This window comes from Phodopus roborovskii, unplaced genomic scaffold (genome assembly GCF_943737965.1).
Source record: "Phodopus roborovskii unplaced genomic scaffold, PHOROB, whole genome shotgun sequence".
In the NCBI taxonomy this organism is placed as follows: Eukaryota; Metazoa; Chordata; class Mammalia; order Rodentia; family Cricetidae; genus Phodopus; species Phodopus roborovskii.
Genome location: NW_026126459.1, coordinates 10406075 through 10421829, shown reverse-complemented (window position 1 = coordinate 10421829; position 15755 = coordinate 10406075). Strand labels below are relative to the sequence as shown.

Below are 15755 nucleotides of genomic sequence, written 5' to 3'. Positions count from 1 at the left end.
GACACAAAGGTAGTGAAAATAGCACCTGGTTTGTGGCCAGGTGCTCTCACTGGCACATGAGCCCAGCCTGCAATACTTCCAGGGACCAGGGGCTCAGGAAGTATTCAAAAATATGTGTAAACTGAGTCGCTCATGGATCTCCAAGACTTTCCGAAGTAGTACCAGGACATGGGCCAAGTGCAAGGAGGTCCTGACTCCAGCTGCCTTCCAATCCACCTCTCCCTGGGATGGTGAAAGTGGCAGTGAGGACAATAAATAAGATGGAGATATTCCACCTAAAATGTGAGAAAGGATCAGATGTGAGAAGACATATTCCCAGCAGCAGAACAGGCCACTCTTCATCAGATGACCATCCAAACACATCACCTTTTGTGCAGGCATGAAGCTATGTGTCCTCCATGGGAAAGAGCAGCCTATGGAGCAGGGAAGAGTAAAACAAAATGGATGTCCGAACTTTCGAAGACAAGATGGGCTGGCTGAACTGGTGAGGATAATGGCCTGGAGCTGGAATAATTGAACTCCATAGCTGCAGCCCAGCAACCAAAGGACAAATTCCAGAGTTGCTCTTATGTGAAGGGCTTAGTCTAAAGAAGGCACTTCTGGCAAGTCTGGATCATGCTCAATGGAGCACCTCAAAAGAAGCTCTCACAGGAATGGGGACCACCTGCCCAATCCATGAATGACTCTCACATCTTGTGCCAGCTCCTATGATAAACCACAGAAAACCCTGAGAGTACATACATCTTCATGCCCCATGCCTGTACCATCTTAAGACAATTCACTTCATCCACTTCCTGGCCCCAGTCTTGTCCAGGGCCTGGGTCAGGGTTCTTATCAACAGCCTTTCCATGACACATGTCCCAAGAGGATCTTAGGCCACACTGTAAGGATGGCCCAGCCAATAAACACCCAGCTGCAGAGAGTGGCTGCTCGACTGTTGTCTGAGGATGGCAGTGTGCTTCCAGTGCCAAAAAATGTACTACAATCCCATAGCTACTCAGACTTAGAAAATAGAAACACTCCGATTTTCAAGATAGGAAAAGCCTTATGACCAGGATCCTATCAGTTCAAGAATGAGTACATGGTACAAATGAGTTGATATATGACAAAATTAAATTTCAGGAAAATTAATACAATGAAGAGGTCTTAAGTATACTCAAAGTTTGAATGAAAGCTGGGCACTTCAGGGAGATAGTGCAGGACACTGGCAAGCTGATCCATCTTCTGTCTATTCAAGGTGTGATTGACTCAATACCTGTATTATTCATAATGGGAACTCTGAGCTTAATGAGCAGGGCCTGGGTCATGAATGGCCTAAGCAATCACGGGAATGAGAACATTTGCAATTTACAGGATATTAGGTTTTGTTTCCTGTCATCCAGCAGAGAGCCAATCGATGCACTCAACTGACAGATACTTTAGCCAAACAGCTCCAGGTAAGGCTTTATTTCCCAGCTAATATTACTGAATAGGAATTCTGTAGCTGCCAAGTCCTGGGTAGAAATCCTACAAATCATGAATATATTCTGCCATTAAACCAAGCGCCACGGCCCACAGAACACTACCACATAGGCCTCCATGATAGTACCACAGCACACAGGATACAGAGCAGACAGAAAGGGCTACTCTGATAACATGGGCTATTTGCTGCTTCAACCAAACACCTGACAAAAGCAGATTGAGGGAGGAAGGGTTTGCTCTGGCTCACAGTTCAAGTCTCAGTGGCAGGAGAGGGAAGCAGCTAATCAATCACATGGCATCTGCAGTCAGGAAGAAGAGAGCAATGGATGTTGAGGCTCAGATTCCCTTCTCCTCTTCATTTAGTCTGTCAGTTGGGGTAAGTCTTCCAACCTCAACCTAACCTACATATATCCTCATAGACTGCCCAGAGGCTAATCTAATGCAAATACTCTCACAAGTAGGCCCAGAGGCTATCCTCCAGTTAACTCTAGAACCTGTTAAGTTGACAGCAATGACCATCATAATAAGTACTAGAGAAAAAAACAAAAAAACAAAACACACACCAAAAAAAAAAAAAAAAAAAAAAACCCAGATATCCACAAAACCCACATATCCAGTGTGGGGCATACAATGCACCACCAGCACCTAGAAGAAAAGGGTGATGCTATCATTCAAGGGTCCAAGCTCAGGCAGAGATAGCAGCCACAAGGACCTAACAGCACCATGGTCTGTGAGAAAGATGCAGCATCTAGAACAATGTCCTGTGAGCTGCTAAACCAAAGACACCCTAAAGATTTAGTCTTGCTGTTCAAAGGCCCTACCTCTGCCAACCTCTATATGCACACATGTGATGCTCTCAAGCTGAGCCCATCCAAAGCCTGGACAAATGCCACCTTGTGCTAATAATACCTGCTGCCTGGATCCTTGTCTTCTAGACCTGCTCCCAGCACCACTGCAGTGCCCCCTTTCAAAGCTCTGGCACACAGCCCATGAACAGCTCTCACAGCAGAGAAGACCTAACTCTTCCACTATAAGGAAAACTCACCTAGTGCTTCCTTCCTAGCTCTCTGTGGAGAACTGATGCCTCGCTCCAGGTCATGGTGCCTACTGCTACTGCTAAAAGCCAATACCCACCCCCACAGCATAGGCCAGCTTCAGCAGGCCTCACACACAAAATGAAAAGAGGCTAGAATAAGCAATGGATACTCAAGGGAGCCAAGGCAGCTTCTTCCGGAAAACTCAATCTCCTGAAGACATGAATGAAGATGATGAAATTCATCAAAATTGGTGAAGAGTAGAAAATTTCATATTGTGCTGCATCTGTTTGAGGATTTCTTTAAATCTTTATTGTAAGTAACTCAAAACATAGACAATGTGTGAGTCCCGAGTATGAAGTTTCTGGAAGAGTTGCTCAGCTATACAGAGAAGGTACATGATTACTCGGCCACACTTACAGTTTGACTCTGCTTAAAATGCTTAAAATGTAAATTGCCAGTGAGAATAGGAGAGACTGTCACCAACCAGCAGGAGTGCAATCAGGTGACAAAGAAAAGCTTATAAAGTCCTCTTCCCTGTTCTACATATAGTCAGATGACAGGAACACCAGGCTAGATTTTTTTAAAGACCTTGTTGCATGGAGAAGATACTGGGCAGAGAATCCAGTATAGGAGGAGGCAGGGCATGGGCAGAGCCATAGGATGGGGGCTCACCTGGTAGGTGTCCCATAGGCGGATGGTGCAGCGCAGGGGCAGTTCCCTCATCAGCAGGTTGTTCATCCAGCGAAAGGCAAACTGCAGGTATTGCACTTCATGCCCGTCCAGATGGCGATGGACTCGCTCTGCACAACACAAGCACAGGGTGTCAAGGACGACTCACTAAGGAAATAAGGGGCCAGAGAGAGCTCCATGGTTAACAACACTTTATTGCTTTTGCAGACCAAAGACCTGGGTTCAATGTCCAGCACCCAGACAGCAGTTCATCACCATCTGTAACTCCAGTTCTAGGGGACTCGTTAACCTCTTCTAACCTATGGGGGCACCAGGCACACACATGGTGCACAGACACACATGCAGGCAAAATACCCATGTGCATAAAACGAGTCATAAAAAAAAGAGAGAGAATAATGATGGTGACAAGTGATGGGAGATGTCATTCTATAAATATGTTTCTCTTATTGGTTAATGAATAAAGCACTGTTGGCCAATAGGAGAGCAAGATAGGTGGGACTAGGAGACAAGGAGGATTCTGGGAGATGTAAGGATTCAAGATGTAGAGACTTGAGAGGAAGAGGTCTGGACACTCTCTTTGGTAAGGTAAGACCACATGGAAACACTTAGATTAATAGAAATAGGTTAATATTTAAGACAGAGCTAGCCAATAAGAAATGCTAGCAACAGACCAACAGCTTTATATCTAATATAGTGTCTCTGTGTGTTATTTTTGGGGCTGATACGGCTGTGGGACCAAGCTGGCAGGAAAACCTCTCATAACAGACAAAGGTGGTAATGATGATGATGATTCAGAGAGTAACAGCTGTGTCAAGTGCATGCGCACAGCTGGGAGTCTTCGCACCCCAATACCTTGGAAGAAAAGAGTTCATACACACAGGGAGTACAAATTAAGAAACACATGGCTCCAGAGGTGAGTGCCAGTCTCTATAGTGAAGGCGTCAAAAGAGAGATGAGGAACTGAGCTGTCAGGCTCCTAGGACTCCCATCCTCACCTAGGTACCATCCCACCTACACCCAGACCCAGCAGACCTGCTCCCGTGCAGACCAAGCAGCCTCTAAGTGCAAGGCAAAGTACTAAAAACAACTGGGCTTCACAAAGAGCCAGGCTTCTCCAAACACTGCCCCACTGTATGGACTATCTTAGAGTTACTATCAATGAGATGAGACATGATCAAACACATGTAGTGGAAGGAAGGGTTTATTTCACTCCTAGTTCTATATAATAGTTCGTCATCAAAGGCAGTGAGGGCGGGAACTAGAGTAGGGCAGAAACCTCATGGCAGGAGCCAATGCAGAGGCCATGGAATAGTGCTGCATACTGAATTGCTCCCCACAGCTTGCCTATCCTGCTTTCTTGCAGAACCCAGGACCACCAGCCCAGGGTTAGCACCACCCACAATGGGCTTGGTCCTCCCCCATCAATTACTAATTAAGAAAATGCCCTAGAGCCAGATATTATGAAGGCATTTTCTCAATTGAGGTTCTCTCCTTTCAGATAACTCTAGCTTGTATCAAGTTGATATAAAACTAGCTGCCACAGACCCTTACCAGCAAGCTACTGGCTATGCCTCAGAAGCAATGCTTTCACAATGACTAAAGGCAGAAACCCTGTCCTACACCTGTCCTGCATCTCACAGATGACCTACACACATCACTGTAAGAATGGATAGTTAGCCAAGCTACCATGGCTGGGAGATAGTCAGGCCCACAGGAGGTTATGATGAGCTAGACTTAGAGAAGCAAGGCCTCAGTGGGAAGGCATTATCTGCTCACTGATGTCCTTAGCTGACCAGAATATAGGCACTTGCTGGGGCATGATGCTCATGGCACTGAGCTACAGTTTGGTGGTGCTTTGTTCCCCCCCCCCCCCCAGGATGCATGTGCTATCTAGGCTGGGTCCTTGTATGTAGTACAAAAGGCAGTGAAACCTTTGAGAACTATGACCTTGGAGGAGTCCTTATGTTAAGGAACTGCTCTCAGAAGAGACTAATGTAGTTCTCACAGCTCCCTGGATGTTCTCACAAGAAGGCTGTCACTAAAGAAAAGCCTGGCCTCTTTCTGCCCTCGTCTTTGACTCCTGTTCTGCAGCATGAGCTGTTCCTCTCTCAACTTTACCACCGCTATGATGCCACCCATCCTCATCAGAGATGAACTAATATCAGTATCCTATCCTTGAATCTCTGGAACTGAGCTAAGTTAGCCCTTTTCTGTGTAAGTAAGCAGGTTCAGGTATTTCGTTATAGTATCACCAAACAGACTAATCTGGGTGTGCCTAGAAGAGAAAGCTTAGGGACTGGGCCATTGTTAATGCAGGGAAATAAAAAGCAACTCAAGATCAGTGAAAACAAGGTATAGAACTACAGAATGGAGCTGATGAAAGAAGGAAAGGACAATGGGTGGGGTGATGGTCCTGAGACCCTAGGAAAGGACAATGGGTGGGGTGGTGGCTCTGAGACCCCCAGGAAAGGACACTGGGTGGGGTGATGGCCCTGAGACCCTAGGAAAGGACACTGGGTAGGATGATGGCCCTGAGACCCTAGGAAAGGACACTGGGTGGGGTGATGGCCCTGAGACCCTAGGAAAGGACACTGGGTAGGATGATGGCCCTGAGACCTCAGGAAAGGACAATGGGAGGGGTGATGGCCCGGAGACCTCAGGAAAGGACACTGGGTGGGGTGATGGCCCTGAGACCCTAGGAAAGGACACTGGGTAGGATGATGGCTCTGAGACCTCAGGAAAGGACACTGGGTGGGGTGATGGCTCTGAGACCCTAGGAAAGGACACTGGGTGGGGTAATGGTTCTGAGACCCCCCAGGAAAGGACACTGGGTGGGGTGATGGCCATGAGACCCTAGGAAAGGACACTGGGTGGGGTGATGACCCTGAAACCCCAGGAAAGGACACTGGGTGGGTGATGGCCATGAGAACCCAGGAGAAGGCTCCTGAACTAAGAAGCAGAAGGACCCAGTGGTCCCTGTGTATCTGCCACAAGCCGCTTCTGAGGAAAAGACTTAAAAACCAGAGACCCAAGCCCAGCAGAAAGAGACCCAACCCTACCATGCTACTGGGCAATGGGACTGCCTGCAGGGTGGCCCTTCCAGTCAGTGCCATTCACTGCAGATGCTGAGCTTGCACACAGGAGTTTGTCTGGATTCTGTTTACTAAAGATGTCTGACACAGACCTGTGCTAACAGGACAGAATCTAATAGGCTGCTTGATTTTGAACGGGTAATTTTTTTTTTTTAAGAAGACAAAAATTATTTCAGGCCTGAATTTGGCTGTAGTTACTAAACTGATGGAAAGATCCAAGGGTCCATGCGGCTCTTCATCCCAGCAACCTATGCAATTCCCCAAGGGCACATCCTGCTGGGACAGCAGAGCCTGGGCTGTGGCCCAGCACACTGAAGCGGGGCGCTACAGTTGATGTGAAATTCAAATCTGATGAACACTTGCAAACCAGCAGTTTAGAAAATGACTGAATTTACTCAACAAGGTTCTTTCTACACAGAAGCATGAGGAATGAGCTCTCATGAATATGCAGGTGGTTGCCTGGAAGCTCACAGACCCAAGGGTGGTGGAGCACTGGGGAGGAAACCCCAGCACCTGGAGACAGCAGACAATGAGGGCACGCTGACTGACAACCTATGCTGATATCAGAAGGACCTGCTGCCAGAGCAGCTGCACCAGGCAGGTGCCCTATCCCATGGGCCTTTTCCAGCCACAGCAATCCACTGTCATCAGGCTATAGTGGATCTTACCTCTACTGTCATTAGTTCGCAGCTCTTCAGCTGTCCTAGAGACAACAGTGTAGGGGTTAGCAGTCACTCCATTATCCTCTCCTCAGACAGACTCACTGGGTAATTGCCAGGTCTTCATGACTAGACCCAACCTCACTAAAGGCAAAGAGGGTCTCCTTGGAGACTCTCTATACGAAAAAAGCAGCTGATGCTGGAGCACTCCACCAAAGACTCAGAAAGCGTAAAGTGGAGAAAACAAGCCTGCAAGGGGCCTTACACCCAGAAGGACAGCTTTCTTTGCTGGCTCCATTCTGCCCTTAGTACCAGCAGCCCACCTACAGGGAAGGTCAGAATCTTAGGACCTAGAAAACAAAGAGTTGTAACATGCGTACCAGAGGCAGGCAGCACTTTTCTAAGACAAACTAGCCAGAAACTGCTCTGAAAAATTAAGCACATATTTCTGGACTATCTATCATTAGAGTAATCTAGCAGAAGAGTGAAAGCCAACCCTTTCCTGCCCTATACAAGGGACCAAGCTCCAGCCTCTCCCCTATCCCAACCCCACAGGTAGGGCTGACTTGGTAAGTGGCAGATTCTACCAGGAGTGCATGATACCCAGGTGTGGTCACCTCCCTTTGCAGACCACCAGGCCTGAAGAATGACCACAACACTAGCGGTGACAACTACATAGGGCAGAGGTCAAGTCTTACAGGGGAAGGCTTGTTGTGTGTCAGTCCCCATTAAGAATCCACAAGAGGCCCTCCACCAGGGCTGCCTTTGAAACCAAGCCACTGGAGGGTAAACTGTTTCTCCCCTCCAAGAGCCAAGCAGGACACATTTGGCTTCCCATGACACCAGGTTTCTGAGTGAGCACTTGGCCTTCTCTTCTGCCCAATATGGGATCTTCAACTCCTAGGAGTTTGCTAAAGGACAAACACAAGACCATGAGGACCCCTGTAAGTGTCTGTGGCCAGTGTTCTGCTAGGTATCCTAAACACTGCCAGGTGAAACCCCATACTCCAGCATATGGAATGCCCTCCCTGGAGCTACCTGGATAACATTGTTGTTCATACAGAAGTGGCCATTTTTCACTCACTGCACGCTACTTGGGGAACAGGTGATGAATGATAAAGTAGACTAGCCACCAGCTCTTAAGCCAGCTTCTAATGAGCATAGTGAGCCTCCAGAACAGCTGCCTCCTACTTTCAACATGGTGTAAGATGGACCACTGAATTCTACACACATTAGATCTGTGAGTGTGTGTGCTGAAATGGCCCATTTCCCCTGTTACAAGCGTCCACAGGCACATGTTCTCTCACTAATAAAGGACTCTGCTCAGCAATAACTCTAAAACCAGGATTTCCATTTCACTGGTAATCAGGGTTCAAGCAAAATGAACAAGTGGGCAGATATAATTACTGCCATCTTTTAAGCCAAGATGTCCTGTATGGTAGGGCAAGGTACACTCCTGTAACGTCATCAGAAGAGACAGTAGTCAGAGCCTGCAGAGTGTTCTCCTCTATGTATTCAATAGTGGGTCCATGGGCTGAAATTCTGCAGAAAGCATCTAGTTTTCTAGACTGAAGGTGCAAGTACATTATGCAAACACACTGCATCCTGGAGCTCCCACTACAGGTTAGCAGTATTGACGTGGGACCAAGCAACACAGATTTATTTGCTCAAAGAGCATACACAATGGCCCACATTTAGATACCCAACAAAGAAATCTTTTAATCCCCATGCTGAGCTGAGGGCAGACTGCACACCGCCTACTTTTGCTGGGTCTGGCTTGAATAGGTTTTGATTAAAGGGAAAGATTCTGATCCTCTCATCAGTTAGGAGGACAAAAAAGAACAGAAACAAGAGCAACTGACAGTCAACACAGAGCCTCTGCAATTGAGAAGCAAGAAAAGTCAGGTCCCAAATGGGTGCTGCATTCAGCACACCTGTCAACTACAGGACCTGGGGACCGGCTGTGCCATGGTGACAGAATAGGGGCTGAACCAAGAACCAGAGAGGAAGTCCAATCTCAGAAAACCACACTGGAGGTGATGACAGCAGCAACCACCTTCCCTAAGAATGGCAGGGAGCTTCCCCTGAGCAATGCCAGTGACATGACCTCCAGCAGAATATGCTCAAAAAAAAAAAAATGACAGGAGGGTAGGAAAGGGAAAAGTTAACACAGGTGGCCTATAGGAAATAGGGCTTTGGAGGCACACAGGTTAGAGCTGTTCAAACCAGAGCTATAGAGACCAGGGTTCTAGGGATCAGGGCCATGCATACCAGGGCTCAAGCAAATGGCCTACCTTCCAACACCAAACAGAAGTACATCTTACTAGCTCAGGATTCTAGCCAAGGAAGGGGCTCTCGCTACCTTTGGGCCTAAGGGGGTAGGAGAGTGGAGTAAAGGCCCCAAAGATGAATTGAAAGGTCATCTGGGCCATCCCTGCAGCACAGGCCAGGCTTTGTTTTGCTCCTGATTATAAACTGGTTCAGGAAAATCAGAATGCTGGGGCAGTGCCTATGAACACAAGTGAGCTGTACTACCACATAACAAGCTGCAACACTTCCCACAAACACAGTACTACACTCTAATAACAGTCAGATAACCTCCTCAGGAGAAAAAAAAAATTCTTTTCCTCAGAAATTGTAATGGAAATCAATAGGAAGTGAGATTTATTTAGAAAATTTTAACACCATTTCAGAAATGTGCTGATCAGGCAAAGAAAGAAATCTCCTTACTGCTGCTTCTAAGCCAAGAACTGAGGAGCTGAGCCCAGGACCAGAGAGGCTGAAGGGGATTCCCACCCCCTCAAAGGCCTCCCAGGAGCCCAAGAGGCATGGTAAGAGCCAGGAAAGCTGACTTCCCAGAAGAGGTGTGTCTGCAGCCTCATATCACACCTGCTGTGTGATGAGTTTCAATAGCCTGGTCCTGATAGGGAGCCTGGAAAACCTTGCAATGTCTCCATTACACTAATGGGGTTCCTGGTGGATACTAGACAGCTCCAGGATAGGGACTGGTCACCTAAAACCAGAAGCTTTGCCGTGGGAGGAAGAGAGGAGTTGGGGAATGAGTGCCACTACCCAACCAAGATGCACTTGCCCTCGTCCACAATGTACTCTATAGGACCTCTCAGCAGTAAACTTTGTTGAGCCTCCTTGGAGGCCACAACTGTGATACAGTGGAAAGGTCCTGATACTGCAGGGACAGGCATGACGCTCTGGAGGACCACATCTCTACCCCAGGCATTTCTTCATTGAGTTAATCCCCCTGGCCCATGCCCCCACAATAAAACTGTAGCCATGAGTATGTGCTTCCTACATCTTAAGAGTCATTTCAAAGAGCTAGCCAGCCTTAGGGCTGAAGATACTGTTGAATTCTGAAGCAGTCAGTAAAGAAATACACCCGGCCTGGGTACCACAGTGTGGGTGGCATCTAGGAGGAGGGTAGTCATGGTGGCTTCATCCTGTGACATGTAAACTCTGACTCTAATTCCAGATGGACAGGATCAGGCGTACAATGGACACCAGGCTGGGCATGCAGAAAGTTATATTTGCCACCTCAAATGGCCCAACAGGTTGATATCCCCAACAGACATTAGAGTAGAAGACAAATGCATTCCTTCAAAAACAAGTCCTCTAAGGGTCATTTTAACATGACCAAAAAGGCACACAATTGTCTTTTTACTGAGGGCAGTCAGAACCAGAAGGCTTGTTTCAAGGCAGGCAAGCTTGACATGGTCAGTTTAGCCCCAGGAACAAAGAAGCCACAGTATACTCAGTCCTGGGACTTGCAGAAAGGAGACAATACCTCCTACTCATGAGACCCCAGTGAGCCTGAGCTCAGAATATAATTAAGCCTCCTGGCAGGCTGTACAGCATCAGCATGTACCTGACACCACAGCACACAATCTTCTTATCTCTAGAGACGCATTAAGGTCTATTTTTTGACAGTAACATAATCTAAAATACAGGTTCTTCTACAGCTACACAGAGCTGAGGCAACGAGGTATTAGATCACTCTTGCTTCACAGATGTGCTCATAAGCATCTCGATAAGCCCCTCCAAGATAGGGCTGTCAACACACCAGAAAGCAACTACCAATTAGATTCAGTTGAAAAAGGCAGTGCTGACTTTCCTGATGGTCAGCATTCAGGATGTCTGACTGTACTCTCCATGACAGATCAGTAAAAACTGTAGACGAGAAGGGGAGTAGAGGACAGGGTAGCTCAAAATCAGACCGTATGAGGGCTTAGCTCCTGTCTCCTTTCCAATCAGAGGGGGGGGGGAGAGAGAGAGAGAGAGAGAGAGAGAATGTGTCTAGATGAATTTACATATACAGAAGTCAGGGGTCACAGGTAGTGCCCTCAATCACTTTCTACCTTATTTTTGTTTGTTTTGTTGTTTTTGTCAAGACAAAAATTTTTCTGTATAGCCCTGGCTGTCCTGAAACTCACTCTGTAGACCAGGCTGGCCTAGAGCTCATAGAGATCCACCTCTGCCTCCCAAATGCTAAAATTAGAGGTGTTAGCCACCACTGCCCAGCTTCCCGTCTCCACTTCCCCATATCTGGGATTAAAGTCATGCACTGCCACGTCTACTTTTTATAAACTTGAGTGAGGGGGATCTGAACTCAGGTTTTCATGATTACATGGCAGGCATTTTGCTAACTGAGCCATCTCCCCTAGGCCTTGTCCCATGGACTTATCCCATACAACTCTAAAGAGAAGACTCTGTAAAGATCCTAAAGGGATTGTAGCAGCTATGTTCACTCTGGATGGAAGCACCTGAACAGCAACTTTTAATTTTTATATTTGTCCAAATCTCCTTTATGTTCCTTGGTTTGGGTGACTTTCTAAGAAATCAACTCCAATACCAAACACAGCACAAAGGCTGAGTTCCTGCAAGCCACAGAACCTGGAGTTTAAAGTGTCTCATTCATTCAAGTTCCCTTTTTAATGTGGTAAGACATGGTCCAATTGTTTTACATATTATGTATATTCTGCAACTGAATTTCTTTCCCACCTTTATGGAATGTAATTGCCCATATGTGTGGCTCTCTACAAACACTCTTCCATCCCAATGATCCTTAGTTCAGTGTCAATAATGCATCACCTTAATCACCATTCTTGAACTCAGCCAAAGATGAACCTGGTGTGTTGTCCATCTTGCTGGATGTCTCTAGGTATGTATGCCAGACTCTGTGTTTGCCTGTGAACTGAAATACCAGTTTGCCCCATTCCGCAGGAAAGCAGGCTGGGGTCTTAACGGGAATTAAGCTGAACGTGTAGTCAGTTAGTTGCAAATATTATTTAATACCCTGACTTTCCGAATCTATGGGCATGATTGGGTCATTCTGAATTTCTCTCGGCTGTAGCTTTCATGTTCAGGATGATTGCACCAAGTTTTCCTGAAGTATCTCACACTTTTATGCTACCATAACCAGTGATGTTAATTCACTCTCAATTGCAAATGTCTGTATGTATACTTGTAGGCACACACATACCCACAAATATATACAGATCAGAAGACAACCTGCCACTCCTTGGGGAGGGGGCACATCTACATCCACCTGGTTATTTTTGAGACAGGATCTCTTGCTGCCAGGGAACTCACCAAGTAAATAGGCTGGCTGGCCAGTAAGCCCCAAGCATCCACCTGCCTCTGCCTCCACAGCACTGGGATTATAAACATGCACCATGATGCCTATTCTTTTCATGTGGGTTCTGAGTATAAAACTGAGACCCACCAACTAAGCTATCTCCCCAGGCTACTCAATTGTTGATTTCTTCTTCCTATTATGCTAAAGCACTATTTCTGTGTGTTGTCCTGGTGTCCGGAAGCCTTGTAAAACTCTTTTCCAGGTTCTAGTTAGTTCTTTTGTTGCTTCCATGAGCTTTCAAGATATGAAGGGGTTTCGCATTTCTTCTTCCAGTGTGAGGGCTGTTCACACACTGTGTGTGCTTCCATTTGCTGGTTTTGCCTCTCTGCACTGGCTGGACTCCCTGTATGCATGCTGAATAGAAGTAGTGAGAATGTACAGGCCTGGAGGAAACATTCAGACTCATATCATTTATTAGGAGGTCAGCAGTGGCTTTTGCAGGAGCCCTCTGGCAGTTAGGATGGTCCTCTCCACTCCACTCCTGCATTACTGGGGGCTTTCATTAAGAACGAACGCTGGGCTTTATCAAACACTTCTCCTGCACACACAGATACTTTTATGGGTCTATCCTTTTTTGATATTTTAACATAATGGACAATATCAGTTCAACAGTTAAATCAACCATGCATTCACAGATACAGCACACAGTGATATATATTTTTTTTTTTTAATACAGTGTTGACTTTGATTTGCTTAAAAGTTTTGTCAGAATTTCCCATCTATGTTCTTGGAGAATACTAGTCTGTATTTTCTTTAAGAGTACCTTTGGTTTGGAAATAAGAGAAATATCAACCTTATAGAATAAAGTGGGAAGCATGTTCCCCTGTTTATTTTACCAGCAGCCTATGTAGAATCAGTTATTCTTTGCTGAATGTTTCCCGATGAAGGCATCTGTACCTAAAGTCTTCATTGAAAAAAGAGTCAAACTCCAACTCACTTGCTCTCATGAATGTAGGAATGCATATTCAAGACATCTACTTCTTCTAGGGTCATCTGTGTAACTCCGTTTTTAGAAAATACACCTGTTTCACAACACTGTCAAATGTATTATTAAAAATGTGAATGATAGTCCCTACCTTCTTCATGCTGTGTAACTCTGTTTTTAGAAAATGTATGTTTCATGACATTGTCAAATGTGTTATCAAAATATGAGTGTCAGTCCCTATGTTCTTCATGCTGTGCAACTCTGTTTTTAGAAAAATATACCAGTTCTATAACATTGTCAAATGTCCATCCTTCCCTTCTTCATTCTTAGGGGATCTGCATAGTGGTAACTGTCCCAGCCCTCATATCAGTAATCTGCGCCCCCTCCCCCGCAACCAGTTTGACTATAAATATGTATATATTGATATTTTCTAAACAAGCTTTTGGATTCACTCCACCTAACTCCCCACCCCAGTTTCTTAAAACAGGAGCTGAGGTCCCCAGTTTGTAACTCAGGTTTCCTTTAGGAATAGGAGTCTAATACTATGTGTTTCCCTCTATGCACTGCTTGGTTTGTGCTTGATAAATTCTCTACCACTGTATTTCTGCATTTTTCTGATCATTCACTTTGAAACATCCTTTTGATTTCTCCTATGGTCACAGGGTTAATTACATGTATGGATTGCTTTAGAAATCATTGGGCAGCTCCCAGGTATCGTACATATTTGTATACTCATTCCATTGTTTTTAGAGAGCATACATCATATTCCTTAAGTCCTCTAAGACTCACTGAGACGTCTGCTACACAAATGTGTGTGGTAAGACGCACACCCTTAGAGTGCTCTGTAAGCCAAGCAGATGCAGTTTACTGACAGTACTGTTCAGACGCTCCTTACTGTGTCCTTACTGGTCCGCTGTCTCCCTGTTCTATTGCTCAAGGAAGAGCAGCCAAATCCCACAACTATAATGTGAATCATCCACTTATTCTTAAAAGTTCGGCGTTTTATTCTGGATATTTTGAAACTCAATCAGTACATTCAGTAATGGTAGTAGGGGCAGGTGAGCAACTTTTGCTCTTACAAAACAACCTTTTATAAAATGTTTTATGTATTATATGGAAAAGTTTCTGTAGCATATATGTAAGTACATATATGGTTATACTATATAAAAGATTTTATTCCTCATTCTTAACACTGTTTGACTTCAAACAGTAACTTTCACTTTGTTTAGAGTGGTGTGTGTATCATATGCTTTTAAATCATGTCTTTGTATTTAAGAGGAAATTCTTCCACGAATCACATAGCTGGATCCTGTTTTTTAGGCTAGTCTAACAGATTTGCCTTTTGATTGGCATGCAAGGCCATCAGTGTGCACTTCTCTGCATACTGAGCTGTGCTCCTGGTTCTCCATTTGTCCCATCATTTTTTGCTCACCTTTCACACTCTTCTTCTTGTCCTCCTGTAGTAACTACATCATCTGTATGATCCCACTTTCCCTCCTGTAGAGCTCACTGACCACAGTTGTACAGTTCATAGCCTAGGTGCCTTGTCAGTTCATCTTTTTGTGCTTCACACAGCCTAGCATGGAGTATGAGGACCTCCGACCCCAATCTGTTCCTCCCCTGCCAGCATGGTGCTTGTGCTTTCTTGGTTCTCCTCCATCTCACTGTCACTGTTGCTATTTTAACTTCGTAGCTCCTGTTGCTCTCTTTGGGATTCTTTCAACTTTTATCTAAAAGTGTTCATTTGGCCTCCATTTCTGGGGATGCTTTGGAGGGGTCTAGCAACTTTGGAGTTCTCCTTTCACTGGGTTGGACATGTGGCTCTGCTGCTGAGATGCCCCTAAGCCATCTGCCATGGCCCTGACACTTCCCTGGCTCCCTGCTGGTTTTCTTTCTTTCTCAGTGGCTTGAAGCACTGTAACTATGAGGTGACTTGGTCTGCCTGTCTTGCATCTCATGTTCAGTTTCCACTTGCCTCTGTGGTTCTCTGGATTAACAGCTAGTGTTTTCCCAAAACGCAGTACATTTACTTCTCCCAGGATGCGCTTCCTGTTCTCCAAGAGTGGACACCAATTACAAGTACTTAAGCTGCCAGAACCTTCCTTGAGGACACAGGTAGCATTTGCATTGTCTTACTCCTTGTTCTATCATTGGATACAGACCTGTGCTTCTGAGCCCATGGGCTCATGGAGCTTCTCCAGAGTCTAATATCCCATAATCCCATACAGTGTGTTTTCCATT

General features: G+C 45.7%; 1 protein-coding gene across 2 annotated transcripts in view; it reads right to left on the bottom strand.

The window, feature by feature from the left end:
• Positions 1–15755, bottom strand: part of Tbc1d22a (TBC1 domain family member 22A) — a 286880-nt gene that overhangs the window by 95015 nt on the left and 176110 nt on the right. For both annotated transcript variants that reach the window (XM_051189573.1, XM_051189571.1), the window contains one exon: positions 3171–3298. In XM_051189573.1, coding sequence (XP_051045530.1) covers positions 3171–3298 — 128 coding nt within the window. The remainder of the gene's footprint in view (positions 1–3170; positions 3299–15755) is intronic.